General features: G+C 36.4%; 1 protein-coding gene across 1 annotated transcript in view; it reads right to left on the bottom strand.

Moving 5' to 3' along the window:
- Positions 1-1,720: 1,720 nt before the first annotated feature.
- The window catches only part of LOC112045326 (neuropeptide CCHamide-2 receptor-like), a 99,038-nt gene continuing 81,716 nt past the window's right edge, over positions 1,721-19,042 (bottom strand). The window contains exons 6-8 of the mRNA XM_024081466.2: positions 9,584-9,704; positions 7,618-7,800; positions 1,721-5,835 (exon numbers count right to left, since the gene is read on the bottom strand). Of these exons, the coding sequence (XP_023937234.1) occupies positions 5,673-5,835; positions 7,618-7,800; positions 9,584-9,704 (467 nt within the window). The 3' untranslated portion in view covers positions 1,721-5,672. The remainder of the gene's footprint in view (positions 5,836-7,617; positions 7,801-9,583; positions 9,705-19,042) is intronic.

Raw genomic sequence — 19,042 nt, 5'->3', positions numbered from 1 at the left:
ATCCTAGGACCATCCTAGGAAATAACTAACCACTTAATCAGCTAACCTACCTTACCATTTATGCGAGTCGCGATGCTGAAGTGGCAATGGGCAGGCCACATAGTTCGAAGAGCCGATGGACGTTGGGGTCCCAAGGTGCTGGAATGGCGACCATGCACCGGAAAGCGCAGAGTTGGTTGACCCCCCACTAGGTGGACCGAAGATATCAAGCGGGTTGCAAGGAGCCGCTGGACGCTGTCGGCTCGAGACCATTGTGCTTGGAGGTCCATGCAAGAGGCTTAAGTCCAGCAGTGGACGTCTATCGGCTGATAAGGTAAGGAACTCTAAACAGTACGTTTAGTAACATGTGCTTTATCTGTTTGTTCTTGTCACTACAAAGCTTTCTCGTACATTTTTTAACGCTCGTAAAATGTACGTTGAACCTTACGACATTCGTATACCTGCTTTAATTCACTCGCTACAGTTTACAGCAGTTTTATAGCCAACACGATACATGTCATGATATTTCTAAGGATTTCTTTTCGCTGGAGTTAGAAACACCTCAGAGACAGTGCACAAGTTCGAAACAGGGTAAGCGCTGCATCTATAAATTGTACAAAATTCCTTCTCCTAAACAGCTACGTAATTAAACTTCAGGGTAGACAATGCATATTTGCATCTATGAAGTGCACATCACTATTCAGAGAGTACATAAAGTATCATAATTATCGGACTATTTCAATTGTACACTACAGGCCTCCCTCCTCCTTCTTATAGGAGGAGGAGGTGTGATGGACCTGCCAATGCATAGCTTTAGCAATGTGTTACACCATTGATGAGTTCCTTAATTATAACGGTGCTCGAAGGCCACTGGATCAGCTTCCACCTTCACACAGGAAGTAAAACTATAAGAAATTGTAATGACGTCATCAACTGTAAATTATATCGCTGTATGATTTTTTCAAAAAGAGCAACTGTTGAGTTTATTGTCGGTTTCTTCTCAGCAGAACCTGCCTTCCGAACCGGTGGTAGTCAACTGACGTATCAAAAGTGCTTGTAAATTGAGCCTACTTGAAATAAAGTAATTTTGAATTTTGAATTTGAATTTTAGGTGATAATGGACATTATAGATCAACTAAGCTACTCCAATGCAGATTGCCGGACTTAGGGTGATATTATTTAACTCTTTAATCATAATCAGATTTTAATGATAATTAATGTCCGGGACCGATGGCATAACGTGCTCTCCGAGGCACGAGGGTTGAAAATTTTTACAGAAAATTTCAAAATCTCAGTATTTTATAGCTCGGTCCAGGATTCGAACCTAGAACTTCCTAGTCAATCGCCGCATAAGCAGACTACTGGATTAGCAAGGTAGTTGTTCCAGTAGTTGGCCCGAGCAAAGCATATTTATTCTCTCTTTGGTCGTTACAATCCGGTCCCAAAACCCATATTGACATAGTCTAATTGGATTAGTTTCACTAACGCATGCTGAGTAGTGACCATTTTGGTTTACACACATATTTTGGTTTTAATTAATAGATATCTTTTAATTTTAGTTTATTTTAATCACATTTTTGGTGTGTTCTTAAAATTTCTGTCTTTCTTTCTAAGTCAATATGGGTAGATATGGCACTTCTATCAATTTCATCATACATTTAATCGATATACTCTTTGCTGACTTGTTTATGGCTAGTTTTAAGATACTCTAGTCAAAATATGTGTAAAATAAAAATCCATGTAAATATTTCTTTATTTTTATTAACATAATTAGACTGCCTCAATTTACAAAGTCACAGTAGAAGACTTACAATTCTATGAAAGCTATGTACAAAACATACTATGCTAGATCCTATAAACATAGATACATTGATTATAACATAGAAAACATTTTAAATAATGACGCCACAACGCTAAGCTTTACGACTTGACTTTCGTTACAATAAGGTAAAGTAAATACAATAAGGTAGGGTAATTAAATTAAATAAAAATGCTAATTTAATCACACATATTTATCGCCTTAGTTTTCCTATACAAGCTGACTAGATATACCAGGCTGAAAAGAGGTAAACGTATCTTCATAAACAATAACACTTGTAATGTGTGGACAAAACCTGAATAAAGACTAACTTATATATGTAATTAGTTTAATATAGTTCCAACAAATCATAGGTAATAACTACATATTTCCTTTTACATATTTACATACATACATCCTATTTACTTTATAATTATGAATACTTGTATAATTGGAATCAATGGAATTCTAACAAAGTGTGTATATATCTAAATAGGACTAAGGTCTTCGTAGCCAGCGTCACCGACATAACATCTTACGTTTGCTTACATCCCACGAATAAACATAGTATTCATTTTATTTCAGAAAAGAACATATCTTTTCACGTCAACAACTTCATATACCTGTTGTACTTTTATAGTGACTATAAATGTCATTTTCAACGCTGCTTTTCGCTTCATAAACTTTACAAAATCAGACTATGTGAAAGTGTTGATGCTCCAAGCATAAAAAACTTAAGAAGATTTACTACGTACTAGCATTGAGTTACTACGTACTGCGTACTAGAGAAGACACTTCACACGACTCATCACTCCTGCGCTCCGGTCAACTGCGACGACAATGCTTCCCAGGCAAAACAAACACAAGCTACACAGCATCTTCGCCGGCGAAGACGAGGTCCCCGATATCTGACGTCACCCAGATGTGGGCTTTTTAACTCACGATCTCGGGGGCGCCCGGACTGATACACTCATGCCAAAACACCCTTCCCGAATGGCCCTCTAAGTCGAGGTCCGAGTCTTAGAGGAGACGCCCTTAGAGAGTCGTTCCGCCCATCTACTCTGCTTCTGCCTTCGGGCCCCATCAGGCGATGCTTCTGCGCTCGCCCAAACCCCCCGGTGACGCCGCTGAGGAGCCTACGGCACTTACACAATCAGAAAAAAAAAATCAACTGCGGCGATATCGCTGCACAGTTTATTGATAACTTACTATGTTTCGTGGCACTTACAGCGTTTTGGTCTCAAGAAAACAAGGTTTATAGTCTAATAATAGGTAGTCTTATAATGTTTCGCGCTGCACAAAATACTTCATGTTTACGCTGCGGCATGATTTTGTATGGAACAGCTTCTCTAGTACGTAGTATATGGTAACTCAATGACGTATACTGGTAGAAAAGTCACGACATTGTGTTATGAGTTCAATTACATGTTCTTTTTGCAAGCTAGTCCCACCTTAACGTCTTATATCGATAGCCCATCCATCAAAGTTACGCATCGCATTGACAGCACTCTATAAGTGTTACAAGTGCGAGCAAGGGGTCGATAATTTGATTTATGACCCTAGTTGTCATGCCATCATGGCGTAGTGTATGTCTATAATCAAAGTATCGTATATCATGGCTGATTTGCGGTTATTCAAGGGGCGAATAAACAAGTTCGACGACCTCTCTGGCGTCCCGTCCCGTCCCGCCATGCGGTTAGCGTAACAGTACGATGACGCGAAACACGGAGTATAGGTAGAATAAACAACGATGACCACGACAACAACGACGATCACGAACGCCGAAGATTTGGCTATCACAGAAACTTCGACCATAATGTATTTATTTATTCAACCTTCATACTCTACAAGTCCGTGGCAAAAATTGATGGGACATTTGAAGCACCAGGAGAACTGTTAAAAAAGCTATAGGGCCATAAAACATTCAACACTTTGCCGTCATTTGTAAGATGTCCAACTGATAGAATTCAAAAGCACAGCTGGTAGAGGGAGTAAATTTTGAGATATATATATATTTTGTACGACATATTTACCATCAATAAATCCATGAAAAATAATTAGAAAACAAAAATAGTGCGCCACAAGGTCGGTTTTGTTTCAGGTCTTATGGTGGTTCAAATGACCCATCAGATTTTGCCACTGGCCCCTAAAATGTTTAACCCCTGACGTAAAAAGAGAGATTTTATAAGTTTGACATCGATGTCTGGCTGTCTGTTTCTGTTTGTGACATCGTATTCTCAAACTGATGGACAGATTTCCATACGTTTTTTTTATTTAAAAACCGGTTAGTAAATAAATTTCTTTGCATTTAAAATTTTCTGTTATGATGGAAATAATTTCTATAAAAATCGTTATTCTAGTTCGCTTCATGATCTTTGGGTTTATCAAAATTTTCAATTTTACCTTGTACAGTTAAAATATGGTTTGCGAATTATACTTACTATGCTCAATAATAAATTATATTATGTCATTTTAATACAAATATGCAATTTGTACATTTTAATTAACGACAGTGTCGACAAATTTATTCGCTTGTCGTTCTTCGACGATCATAAATTCATCACAAGTTGCATGATGACAAATTATTCGAATAATTAATTGCTCTATTTGATTATCGGCAGATATTTAATATTGAATTACTTCATGTTATTGTTTGGTCATTTTAATATACACTATTTCTTAATAATTTTGTTATAATAACTTATCGCTGGATGCAGGTGGCTCAGTATCGTGATGTTTAGAAGTCCCTACAAAAGGCCTATGTCCTGCAGTGGACGTCCATCGGCTGATATGATGATGATGTACTTATCGCTATAGGTAAAAAATCATCATAAAACGGTTAAAATAAAAAGTTAAGACACTATGATATCCTACTAAAAATAAATTTGTCTTCAATCTTTGGCATTAAATAATAGCGGATATAATATTTACAATATTTTTTGTTATATTATTATACCATATATCTATAAATATTTAACTGCGGAGCCATTGAAAATTAGTTGAAAAATGTAGCTAGAAACACCAATGCAGACCCTTACTTGATTTAAACATGTCTTTTAATTCAAAAGGAAACTAAATTAAATATTTCAAGTTTATGCACGTAGGCTTTTTGGAAAACGTTTACGTTATTTTGGAGTGTCATAGGCTACACTATATTTTCGTATTCTCACGAGAACGGGAACTACTCGGGTGAAAGCGTGAGGCGTCGGCTAAGTAATTATATTTATTATTTACATTGCTTTTACATTTGGTTATAAATATAAACATTTTCGTAACTTAGCATATTAAAACTTCCGATCTATGCGAGCACTTAATCTATATTTATCTCGAACAGTATATTATCCAATATAACATTAAATGTATATCTAAATTCTAAATATATCATCATAATATAAGGCCTTCTATAAATTACTTCACCAGTAAAGAAATATTTTTATGTTAATCTATGAATTGGAAATGGGTTTTCTTTTTATTTTATGAATTGTAAATAATTCTGGAATTCCCTCCTTCAATCCTGGGCTATAAGACGATTACAGATAGACATCTTCTAGGCACATCTACACGTTTTTTTTTTAATTCTTTACAACTATGTATGTACGGTAAATCGCGCATGCCGAGAAAATGTCTATCTGTAATCGTCTTATAGCCCAGGGTTTAAGAATCAGGAAACGCAGATTGAAGGAGGAAATTTCAGATTTATTTACAATTCATAACACAGTCGCGATATTATCTAAAAAAAACAATACTCCACGTAATTTATATAAGGCATTATTTTATGATTGCGAATGATTTTGATTGTGAAAAGTCTCTTTATCTTTCTAATTAATCTTTGATTAACTACAAAGTTCTTCACTAATTGTTCCTTTTACACTTCTTAATAGGAATAACTAACTGTCTACCTTTCGATGCACTTTTCGTTGACGTCATTCATGAAGTCATTGGAGTCTCTGACGGTCATGATGGTGACCCCATCGGTGCTGTTTCTCGATATGATGTTATTCTTCTTCTTGGTGTTGGCATAATCGTAGTTTGATATCACGATGCTCTCCGTTGGATTCCTGCTGGACATAAGAAATGTGAAGTTTTTGTTGAAGACAAGTATAATTTCTACATTCTAAGATTGCATTGTGGGGGTTGAGGAAAATGTTTAAAATTTCCTGGAAACTTCATCTCGAATGTTTAAATTCTAAAAAGAGCCAATTGTGATCGTATGACAATCATTATGATTTCCTAGGTTGAGCCTAGAAGGTAAGAGATACGTAATACGTGCTCCAGGAAGACAGCGGAGAAAATGGATACATGGTGTCAAAGAACAGGCTAAGTTAAGCTACACACAACTTAAACTTTTTCAGAAGGCCGGAAGTTTTGGGGTGGGCTTCGGCCGTGGTTAGCTAGCCAAGCAATTTAGCGTAACGGTATGATGTCGTGTAGAAACCGAAAGGAGTGTGGATTTCATCCTACTCCTAACAAGTTAGCCCGCTTCTATCTAAGATTGCATCATCACTTACCATCAGGTGAGATTTTAATCAAGGGCTCACTTGTAGAGAATAAAAAAAAGAAAGTATTTTCTACACATGACCGCCAAACTTTAATTTGAAAAAGGCACCCAGTGATGAAGTTGATAAGCGTTGGCGTCACGGCATTATCACGTTATGACAAAATGACGGATAGCTTTTTATACGTTTGATCTCAAAACACTCACTAACACTCGTAAAACGAAATCATGAAAATTGTGTTTATTCTTTCTGTAAAAATCGAATCCAAAGCCAAGAGTATATGATGAAGTGTTTCTAATTTGAGGATCAGAGCTATGGATCTATAAAACCAGCGAAGGTTTAGTACTTTGTCGATTGGGGGCCTGAACTTTGGATCTAAGAAACCTGCTACCGTCTAAAGTCACGAAGCTTACAAAATGACGTCAAACCGTCATAATTTCGTCATACAATGCGATTATTGTTACGCACTTACTTCGATTCCATAGAAAACCTATGAATGGGCGCATACGTATAAATAGTTATAGCGTATTTGCATAGTTCAGATTAAATTGTATTATAGGAAAAGGGATAATATTGCCATAACATTCTAAAACAATAATTTAGTAATTAAAGTTTAGAAGGAAACTATTTCGAACTAGATACAAAGGACAGAATATCCATTGTATCAAGTATACATTTCACGTAAATACTGACCTGCTTTATTGAGGAACAACGTTAAATTTTATAATCTAGAAATTACTCGATAGTCAGTGATTAGCATATGTGACTTCGGATCACGAGGTTCTGGGTTCGAATCCCGGGTCGAGCTTTAAAGTATTGAAATTTTCTTTTTTCTAAGAATTTTTCAGTATACCTTTTTTTCTGGACTGGGCAAAGTTGGTGATGTTTCATCTCCGTGCCTCGGTTAAACCATCGTATGGTTCCCGATTAATATTTAAGTACAAGCGATTTAACATGAAACGCTTTATACAATTTAACACTACAGTTACTTCACGTTGGAACGGATCCAGATAAAAATCGGAATAAAATCGTACTGTATGTAGTTTGAAATAGTGTTTAGGCACTATCAAAGAATGCACTGCATAATACATAGACTAGTTTATTCAACAGAACCGTTAAAGTGTGCCTTTACCTACCTTTTAAAAGTGTGCCTCTGAGAGCTCGCGAACGTTGTTTCGCAAGTCAACCTCATCACCCGCGAACTGTGCTTCGGCTGCAACACATCCTTCTTGCAGCAGACGTATCTGATGAAATACTTCTTGTACACGTCACTCATGCTGCACAAGGCGATCGGATTCACGCAGGAGTTGATAAATCTGGTTATATAAAGACATATCAGCATACCTATTGCAGCGGTGTCGTTGCGTGCTTCTAAAGGAGGTCTCGCATATGGCAGTTCTTGACAGCCTAGAGCTGCAGGTAGGGTGGAGAGCGCTTCGCTGACAGCAGAGGTAGCGGTTGAAGTGTTGCCTGAAGACGCCGCTGACGCAGTATAGCGCGACCGGGTTTACACAGGAGTTGAGGAAACTGGTGTTTATTAAAGAATAATATTATTTAGTGTGCCTCGTTGATCTAGAGATTAGCCTATGTGGTATCGGATGACAAGTCGGGCTATGAGATATAGAGTCATCTTTCTAAGAATTTACAATTAAAAAGTCTCAGCCCGGAATTGAAAAGTGGGCGGTGTTATCCCCCGTGTCTCGGAATGCAAGTTGAATCATCGGTCCCGGTCATTATCATTAATATCTAATGCTCTTAACGAATTTAACATTATCCCTTAGCCCGCCAATATGCTTTGCTGCGTTGTGGGTCTAAGCTCCATATCGCTCTTTAAGCAGGGCAGCCTGGCCCTGTAGGTGGCTTTGATAATGATGATTATTTAGTGCTTTTTTGCGGTAGAAGGGAGAAGCAGGATAAAAAGTTCTTGACTAAGTACAGTTTTTGAAGTATATCCAATAAAAAAAACGTCAAACGTGTGGTATTGCGACTGTGTAATGTTTCATCTGCAAAGTACTCTTCGGTTCACTAGTTAGTCTATGTGGTTAAGGAACAAGTCATGGCTAGGGCTATGGAGTATTGAGCCTTACACCTCTGGTCATTATCATTAAAATATGGCAGTGGCAGTGCAGCTATTAAACAATGGCATTTAGAGATTTTTAATAAAAATCCGAGTCAGTTCCGAAATTAGTTAACCTACAATATCGCATGTAAATCATCTATTTATGGGTACTGATGCTTGATACACTCGTAACTTTTACTAGAACTTCAAAATCGCGCTCAATTGGTTTCTTTACGAATGTAAAAAGAAAGTATAGATTTGATATAGAAAGTCTAATTGAAATCTTATATGAATTTCGTGTTCGATGACATCTGATTTCATATTAAAGATTAATGCGAGAAATTGTGATGCAAATGACTCGTTAATCTACTTCAGAAGGAGTCGAAGTTGAGATTATTAGTTATAAACTCGGAAGCGAATTTCAAAAACCGATGTTCGTAAAAATTTATATACTGAAGTTTGGCATTATAATCTTCTTTATTATCTGCTCTTAATGTTAAAACCGTTAATTTTCAAAGTATAAAAAATTTATGATGCATAAAACTTATTAAAATTTTAAAACTTAATGTTCTACGTTCTGGTGTGTTCGAGAGGCACTCAGAGGCAAGACTTGAATAAATTGCTCTCCTGTCAGAATGTGTTATAGATTTTACCGTGGGTTGGAGTTGCCTCGGCTGATTACAGAAGGGCTGGCTCATTTTCTGCGCAAATAATCAACCTGGTTATTCATCGCGGAAGTGCAACCAGTATTCTTGCCACCATTTCATTGGGCTTGATTTGTATAGTTATGATAAGTTAGCTTAAGATCCTTGGGTGCTTTTCTACCAGAGATGTAATAAGCAGCTATGCTGCGAAGATGTGAAATGTACGCTACGAAAATATGTGACCGTTTCCACCAATATTGAGCTATGTAGCTGTCCGAGGACAATGCGTTATGAAGATGCGCCGCCGCAAAGTAGCTTTGCGAGAAATATGCGCAGCTCAAGTTACGAGTATGCGATGTATCGATAGTCGCGACGGCCATTAGCAGGCATTTATAGCACGCATCCTTCCATATAAAAAACATACCTTAGTTGAATCCGTTCAGTGCTAAGCTATGTGCACCAATGAATACGTTTGCGGGATATCAAACGCATTTATAGTAACGTAGCGTATCACATCTCTGGTGGAAAAGCACCCTTATTGTATTCTTAAAAAAAAGGCAATCGTAAAATTGAAGTATAGAAGTACATAGTTAAGTATTGTACGTACCTTAGACAGAAAGCGATTATTCTCAACGCGTGTGTGAAGTCATTGTAATCCGACTGCGCAGTCGGTGACATGTAGTACCACACTTCCAAAGCGTGGTACGGCAGGAAACAGATGAAGAACACTAAAACAAACATTATATATATAGTTTTAAGGAAAAATACTTTACCTATTATAAAATATTTTTAACAACAAAAAATTAACCGAAAAATAAACTAAAAAGCGAAAAATAACATCGTATGTGCTACCTTCTGATCTCTTTGAAGACCAAGAACCACAGGAACGAACTGACTTTAAATCTTAAAACTTTATGATTTAATCAGCTTTAGTTCATGTAAATAATGAGTAGGCACCGCCTTCAAAGTAGGACATGCCGAAACTATAAAACAAGGTAGGTCAAAGTAGTTGTGGTTGTACCTTAAAAGAGGTAAAGTGTATGGTGTTGTAGGGACAACACCATACACTTTACCTTTTTTCTTTTCTTTTCTCTTTTTTCAGTACTACGGATCTACTGAACCGATTGAGAATCATAGACTATATTTTATATCCAAATTTTCACAGGAAATTTGAAGGAGCTTTGGCTAGTAACTATATATTTCGATATTTTAACGCTCTGCAAATTAAACCGTAAACTTTGTATTTTTCCTGCTGTAAAGTATCGATTTGGTACTTCATATGATCACGATTAGCCATCTTCAGTGACTAATTAGGTAGTAATTTAACTTTAACCTAAACCTAATATATATTACTAAGAGATTTCGTTTTTGGCTAGTGTAAAAGTTGAGATAGCCCTGAATAAATAATGAATCCATTACGAGTATCTAATAGAAATTAGCGGAGTTAGAAATCGACGCTTTTCCACTTAAACAGCCGATAGCACGCGCATATCGTCACTCTGATCACTTATACAGCTAATCGAATATTGATTGAGCAAAGTCAAACTTTGCGGCCATTACTACGGACTCCCGCAACCGAAGTTGCCTCGTAAGCGGGAATACTAAGAGCGTGTATACACGAACAGAGTTCATTTTATACTAGCCGAAGTCTTGCGGTTTCACCCTCGTAGTTCCCGTTTCCGTGAGCATACAGGGGTAAAATATAGCCTATGACACTCACCTACAAGTCGTGAGTGAATCGGTATCTTCTAGGCAAGCGCGTTCCACCATAGGCTGCATCATCGCTTACCATCAGGCGTTATTGCAGCTAAGCGTTTGCTTATACAAAAAAAAAAAACGTGGCTTTGTGGTGGTCAAAAAATTGAATGAATTCATAGATAGGACCAAAAAATTTTTACGTTTTTTTAATATTTGTTACTTTTGACTTCACAACTTAAAGGACTGAGTTTAGTTTAGTAGAGGAGAGTTTACAACCTCTCCGGTAAGGGACTCTCCGAGCTGTGGGCCCGTGGCATTTTGCCAGCCCTGTTACCCTAAAGTAATGCCACTGGTTACTTTTTTTTTTAAGAATATTTGTCATATCTTCATGACCAATATTCCCATTCCCCTCCAACTAGTCGGGAAAGATTGTATTAGGAGTGGGTACGACAATAGACCAACGGGGCGAGCATCGAGACTTGTCATACATATAAGTAGTGCACTTCGTTATCAACCTATATTCGGCTCACTGCTGAGCTCGAGTCTCCTCTCAGAATGAGAGGGCTTAGGCCAATAGTCCACCACGCTGGCCCAATGCGGATTGGCAGACTTCACACACACATAGAAATAAGAAAATTCTCTGGTAAGGTTTCCTCACGACGTTTTCCTTCACCGTTTGAGACACGTGATATTTAATTTCTTAAAATCCACACAACTGAAAAATTGGAGGTGCATGACCCGGACCGGATTCGAACTCATACCCTCCTGAATCGGAACCAGAGTTAGTATCAATTTAATGTAGGCGATCTGAAAATGTTCTACATAAAAATAAAACATGAAACGACACTAATTATATTTCCTTGCATCCTTGGAATATATGATAATTAAACAAAGGTAGTGTCCTTATTTGGTTGGTAACTATGCGCACTATTTTTAAAGAAAATTAAAATAGGAAGTCAAAAAAGTACTTCTTATTACTCGTAATGCCACCTCAGACCTCCATCTTGGATATCTCTCATTCCTTTTTTGTGCGCGGTAACTATCGCACGCGTCTCTTACAAAAAAAAAAGAAAGAAAGAAAGAAGTTTTTTTCGTTAATATAGTTTATTTTCATATGCCTTCAAAGGTAAAGTGTAAAATCAGTGATCAGTGAAGATTCGAAAAATATCGGAAGAGAAAATATCTTCGTTAGATTTTTTATAGTCCGACAAAGAAAGTTAGTGAAGTGTTTGTCGATGATATTTCAGTCCCAGTGAATAAAAATATAGTGAAGTGTTTCATTGCAGGAAATAATTGTAGATTAACGAATTAATCATAATATTTCACTTTTTTCATAATATTCCAAAATATCTATTATTATATATATTGACTGCGAGTTTTCAAGGATAACGGATGGAATATTTGTTAACTGATATTAAGGAGGTATCCGGGTTGACTGTGAGTCTTCAAGGATAATGGTGGGCATACGGATTAACTGCGAGTTTCTAAGTTTGCCATAATACCTACTCCAAATCATAAAGAGATATTGGAAAATCTGCCAGTATTTAATGTTGTTGCAATTAATTACAATTGACTGTGAGTTTGGGTATAATATTCTAAAATATAAGGAGATATCCGGGCTGACCGCGAATTTTCAAGGATAGTGGTGGGCATTCGGATTAACTGCGAGTTTCTAAGTTTGCCATAATACCTACTCCAATTCACAAAGAGGCATTGGGCAAAACTGTCGGTATTTAAAGTTATTGCAATTCATTTCAATTGACTAGGAGTTTGGTTATAATATGCTAAAATATAATGACCGAGAGTCTTCAAGGATAATGGTGGGCCTTCGGATTAACTGCGAGTTAATAAGTTAGCCATAATACCTACTCCAAACTATAAAGAGATAGACAGGGGTTGACATTTTATTTATAAAATTTAACCAGGGATCTAGTTTTCAACCATAATCTAAGCAGAAAATACGTACAGTCTAAATTAGATGTAACGTTCATCTGCAATCACAAATAATTTTTATACCCGCAAATTTTTTTTTTTCGAAATATAATAGCTTATTTAGATAAGATACCGTAGTAAACGTATACTGCCGTGATTCAACCTCGAAATCGTTTGTAGTTGTACCAGACAATATAAAACTGAGGCCTATATTGGCCGACAACCCTGAATAAAATAAGGACTTAGCTGAGCCTAAACTTTCAAAGGCTCCCGCCTCAATTAAATCATCTGATTAAGACCCAGAAATAAAACAATTTCATAGAGACGGATACACGTCTCCATCCACGTTCGATACACATTCGATGCACGGATATTAAGGTGAAAATTTATACAAATTGTTAAGTCCGCAATTCTCAAAGCTGAATGCAGAAATTTCTGCTTCTGAACTGGACGTAATTATTAAAGCCTAATAAAATAAAGTATATTTCAGCACAACTGTGCATAGTCATCAATGCCATCAAAAAAGGCATGTAAACCTAAAATCATTACCCTTCCTTTTGGCTTCGCCGAAGTCGGGTAAAAAGGTCACGACAACGTTAAGGCCTCAAAAGCAATGTTTGCAACGCTTGCCGCTTGCTTTGTGACTCTCACCATAAATAATTTCAAAATATAATGCAACTGCTAAGTCCTACTTTATATATTTTTTTTCAATTAATATTAATGTGCCAGAAATGGGACATTTTTTGCTTATTGGTGATGATTAAGGCCAACAAGGCTATTGAGAAAAAGGTTTTCTTTAGAAATAACTCTGATGACCCTGACCTCGAGGGCCGACCTACCTACGACTTTCTACCAGGGAAACTGGCATGCGGCCACCTTGTTGTTAGGTGAGCAGGGCGCAAGGAGGATACAGGAGACAGACAATATACTTCGCTGCCCTTTTTTCAGCATCAGTGCTATCGCCATAACGAACTATCGCCTTGCATAAGATCTGTACCCCGGCGCAGACTCACTATTAGCAGACATTACCTCGTACGGTTACGAGTTGGTTCCAATTTTTTTTACAGTAGTTGGTTAAAACAACTAACAAAAACGTACTACTGCATTCGATCAAACATGGCTACTTTGCGCCATTACGTAGTAAAATTATTTAGTCTTCAAAATACTTTTTTACTAACTGAAAGCAAAAAAAAAAAAAAAATGCTTGAAGTAATTTGTAAATAATTGCCACATAGCCCATATTAAAGTGACAATGCACTTCAAAATAAATATGTAAATTAAAAATAATTTTACCATAATAATGAAAATTTTTACTTTTTTTCAAAATGAAAAATTAAAGAACAACTTGGGTAATACCACGTGATGGACGGGTATCTGAGCGAATATATATCATAAGAACCGCATAATAGCCCTATGTGAAGTTTATCCGTATTTACATAGGATAAGCTATGGTATATAAAGGGACTCGCACTAACTCGCACCGTTAAGTTCCACTAAGAAATGATTCAATAAAAAAAAAAAATGCATTTAAATAAATAAATATTTTTTTTTAGTCATCAGGTTACTTAAACGACATCCTATGTTTTCGCAATACACATGATGAACAGTACCTTATTAATTTAACTTCAGTTTAAAATTGTGCTAAGAAACTTAGAAACTTAAGCTTCGCCGTCAAAAAAAAAAAAAAAGAAGATAAGCGAAAAGCATACCCCGTGTTATGGGTACTAGCTGATATATCATAATATACGAGTACATTTATATAATACATATAAATACTTTTATAATGTACATAATATACATCCAGACACTGGAAAACAACAAACTACGCTGCGACAAACGTCCTGTAATTTTTCAAGATTTATAAAATATGCTTCTAAAATCCTTTCAAAATCCATGCACTTATCTATCTTAAACTGCAGAATTCGTTAAAAAGTTCACTAAGCTACCAACATGTCCTATTCGCGAATTTGCTCAACTTCCAGTGCAGTACTCGTAGCTAAGTAGGTACTGGTGATGATCTATCATAATAAGTAGAAAAGTAAATAGAAAAATTACCAACCGGTGTAAAGCTCCTCTGTAGAGAAAACTTTCGTATAGTTTTCAACCGGAGTATCAATTTTCATTAATTTCATACAAAGTTTTAACTACTATTTAACCCCCTCGAGAATACTAAATGAATAAATCCTACACTTTTCAACTTTGCACGTCCAGAAGTTTAGGCTGTATGTTATCTGTCAGTCAAAATGCCCATTGAATTTTACGTTTGTGCTTTTGTGCCAAAATAATGGTGAACAACTACGGTTTAAGCAGCAGCAGTGTAAATAATATTCTCTTTTATTTAAATAATATTTATTTATTTGAAGTGAGACCCGTGGTAGCCCAGTGGATGAATAATTGACCTCTGCCTTGGATTTGAAGGGCGTAGGTTCGAATCTACGGTTTAAGCAGCAGCAGTGTAAATAATATTCTCTTTCATTTAAATAATATTTATTTATTTGAAGTGAGACCCGTGGTAGCCCAGTGGATGAGTAATTGACCTCTGCCTTGGATTTGAAGGGCGTAGGTTCGAATCCGGTCTGGGGCATGCACTACCAACTTTGCCGTCATTTTGAGAAATTCAATATCACGTGTCTGAAACGGTTAAGGAAAACTATAGTATGGAAACCTGCATACTTGAGAATCTTCTTAATTCTTTACGTGTTTTTTGCATTGCATTTACTTGATGGAAGCAGTCTAACTTGTTAGGAGGAGGATGAAAATCCATATCCCTTTCGGTTTTCAGAATATTAAGAATTGATTTCATGTTTTTATGTCATAAAAAAATATGCCAAAAAATTTGGCAACAAGATAACAAGCTTAGCTGTTATGTCAAATTCAATGAAATTACCTCTAACAATATTATCATGTACCAGTACAATTTAATAGGAAAATGTTCGATGATCCATTTAATTTGGTAACCCGAACAAAAGCAAACATAACAATAGTATTTATTTGAAAAGATCCAAAAAGTCTACTAATATACATTGTTACCATAACGTATCTCGAACTGTAATTGGCCAACCCAACAAAAGGATTATTTGTTATTTACAGTAATAAATTCTCAGTAAGAAGTTGTAAGAATCATGTTGAATGTTCATTTTGTAATGGCGGTGCAAAAATTATTGAAGTTCTTAACATTATCAATCATTATAAATAAATCAAACTAAGTAGCTAGTATATTAAATTTAATATACTTAAACAATATTAATTTCGTATAGTCACAATTTAACATGAAATAAAGGGTCCGAAATATTATATTATTTGATAAAAGTTAAGGATTTCTTATAAAACTTAATTTAAAAATCATGTATTTTTTAAAATTTTCCAAAAGCCAAAAACGTGTCGTCCTTGATGTACTAAACGTCAAAGTAATTGTAAACTAATATTTTTGTCAAACGCTCCATTTGTAAAGGATTGTATGAAATGGACCAGCAAATATTGCAACATTATAATAATAATAATAGTAATAATAATAAGCCCTTTATTCTGTGTTAAGAAATTACAATTATATATACAATACATTTTGTTTTTTAAAGAATATCTCTTAACATAGTGTGCCTTTCGGCATAGGCCTCCTCCAGCGACTTCCACTGCTCTCTCTCTAATGCGACCCTTCTCCACTTTGGACCTGCTGTGAGCTTTAAGTCATCCTCCCATCTAATGAACTGTTTACCCCGATTCCTTCTGCCATCTCTAGGGTACCATTCCGTCACCAGTCTGCTCCACTTCCCCGTAGTGTCCCTTAGCATGTGGCCTGTCCATCGCCACTTTTGCTGGTCGACACGAGTTAAAACATCGGTGACCCCAGTTTTAGTTCGAAGGTCAGTGTTTCTTACCCTATCCTTTTTCTTGTGGCCAGTCATGCTCCTCTCCATGGATCGTTGGCACCTGGCCAGTTTAGCCCTTTGAGCCATGGTGAGCGCTCAGGTTTCACAGCCGTATGTTAGGCATGGCAAGATACACGTGTTGAAGGCCTTCCTCTTAATTACCATGCTCAGTTCCTTGGATTTCATTATCTCCTTCAGGGACCAATATCTTTTCCAGCCAACGGCAATTCTCGTGCTGATTTCTTTAGTCATTTGGTCCCTGAAGGTAACAACTTGTCCAAGGTATGTGTATTCTTGCACATACAATAATGGGTTGTTATCAATGCCGATGTTGACCTCAGTACTGTTCGTCATTAGTTTGGTCTTCTTTGTGTTCATTTTGAGTCCGATTTTAATGCTCTCTTCATGTAGATTCGAAACCATGCACCCGAGTTTGATTGGATCTTCTTCAAATAGTACGAGGTCATCTGCGAATCTGAGATGGTTAAGTTTTTTACCATTAACATTGATTCCGAAGTCTTCCCATTCTAAGTTGCGGAATACGCTTTCCAACACGGCTGAAAACAGTTTGGGGGATAAAGGATCCCCTTGTCTGACACCTCTTTCAATTTTAAACTCGTTTCCTAAGCTTTCTAGTTGGATTTTAGCTTTATTGTTGTTATAAATCATATTTATGATGTCAATGTATGCTGCGGGTACTCCTTGCTGATCTAAACTGTCTAAGAGGGATTCATGGCTTATACTGTCGAAGGCTTTGGCGTAGTCGATAAACGCTATGTATATTTTTTTGTTATGCTCCGTGTATTTTTCGAGTATTTGTTTGACAGTGTGGATGTGGTCGATTGTAGAAAATCCTTTTCTGAAGCCCGCTTGTTCCACTGGCTGTTGTTCGTCCAGAGTTTTAGTGATTCTGTCAAGTATTATCTTCGCAAATACTTTGTACACATTAGACATCAGACTGATTGGCCTGTAGTTATACAACATTTATTGCAACATTAACTTCACAGTAAAAAATTGCAACAGGCGAAAGTTAATGGTTTGAAACTATTTCGCTATTCAATTGAAAAGCAAACAAAAGGCTTTTAAAAATTGCTCATAAAAGCTTTGTGTAAAAGATTTTCAAACCACTCGAGCAGTCTATTTAACCATTAAATCAATTGACACCGATAAGATAGGACGAGTAGTAGTCGCTTTTCGCTCTGCAGTTTTAGTTTTCTGCGTCCTGTGGTAATAGATTTTCCATTCATGAAATGATTAAGGCTTCTTTTACCATGATATCTCAGACGAATTATAATAGGGACCTGCCTGCTGTACGTTACCCCTCAATGTACCGCGTTTATAAACTGTATCTATAGAATCGATGTTTCGTTTTCGTCTTGTAAATAGCTCCCTAATAATGCCGGTTTGTGTAGTTGAATAGCTAAAAAAACGATCAAGAACATCTAGTGTACTAAAAGATGAAGTGACGTTTCATTAGTAAGTATTTCTATCCTAATTATATCAAATTTGTAATAAAACATTATCTTAGAATATAATCGATATAGAATTAGAATCGATTCTTCAATTGGAACAGCAAAACATCGATTCAAGTTATCGAATATTCTGTAAAACGAATCTAAGTGATGTGTTTATTAGTCTGTGTAAAAATTACACGTGTGTGTGTGTGTGTATTGCGAATCAAATTTATATTTGTGTGTAGTGTTAGAACACAGAATAAATTTATTGGTGTTTAATATCATCGATGTGTTAGTTTACCTCGTCTCCCTCAAAAAACGACGTACAATTTGGTTGGTGAATTTGAATATGATGCAAATCCTTAGTAATTTGATCAAAGGCTCAGTCTATGAAACTTACTTAAATAAATATAACCAACAGCTTTCTAATCTTAGTTAAAAATATATTTTCCAAGCCACGTACTTAAATAACAAACTCAATTTTTAAACAATGCGTAACTTGATGGTGCTTAAGTTAATTGAAGAAAATCCAATTAGCGGTGTTTCTAAGTTACCAATAACAAATATCAAGACCATAAAAGCTACCACTAGAAATAGAACTTTATGCAGTGTTCTGTGCAGGCTGCGGATTTACTTGCCTCAGGCAGCGCCTCGTCTTGGCCGTCGTGTAACGCGCCCGGCATATCTTTGATACTAGCCAGCAACAAGTTTAATTAAAGCATTGAGTCGAGTCTATTTTCTTTAGTTAATTAAAACTCAATGTTCTAATTACCTGGAGAACACCCAATTAGATGTATTAAAACTTACCAATAACAATTATCAAGAACATGGTGGCTACGAACTTAAACAGCGCATCGCCTTATCGCCTTGCCTTCCGTGTAGCACGCCAGCATATATTTGGTACTAGCCAGCAACTAGTTTAATTAATGCAGTATTGAGTCGAGTCTATTTTCTTTAGTCCCCATGTTTATATTACTTGAAGAAAATCCAGTTAGATGTATTAAAACTTACCAATAACAAATATCAAGACTATGTTAGCTACGAATTTAGGCAGCACTTCGGCATGCCTTCCATGTAGCGCGCCCGGGAAGTCTATGATAATAGCCAGTGACTCAA

This window comes from Bicyclus anynana, chromosome 19 (genome assembly GCF_947172395.1).
Source record: "Bicyclus anynana chromosome 19, ilBicAnyn1.1, whole genome shotgun sequence".
Taxonomy (NCBI): Eukaryota; Metazoa; Arthropoda; class Insecta; order Lepidoptera; family Nymphalidae; genus Bicyclus; species Bicyclus anynana.
The sequence above is the reverse complement of the archived record's forward strand: the minus strand, read 5'-3'. Positions and strand labels throughout refer to the sequence as shown.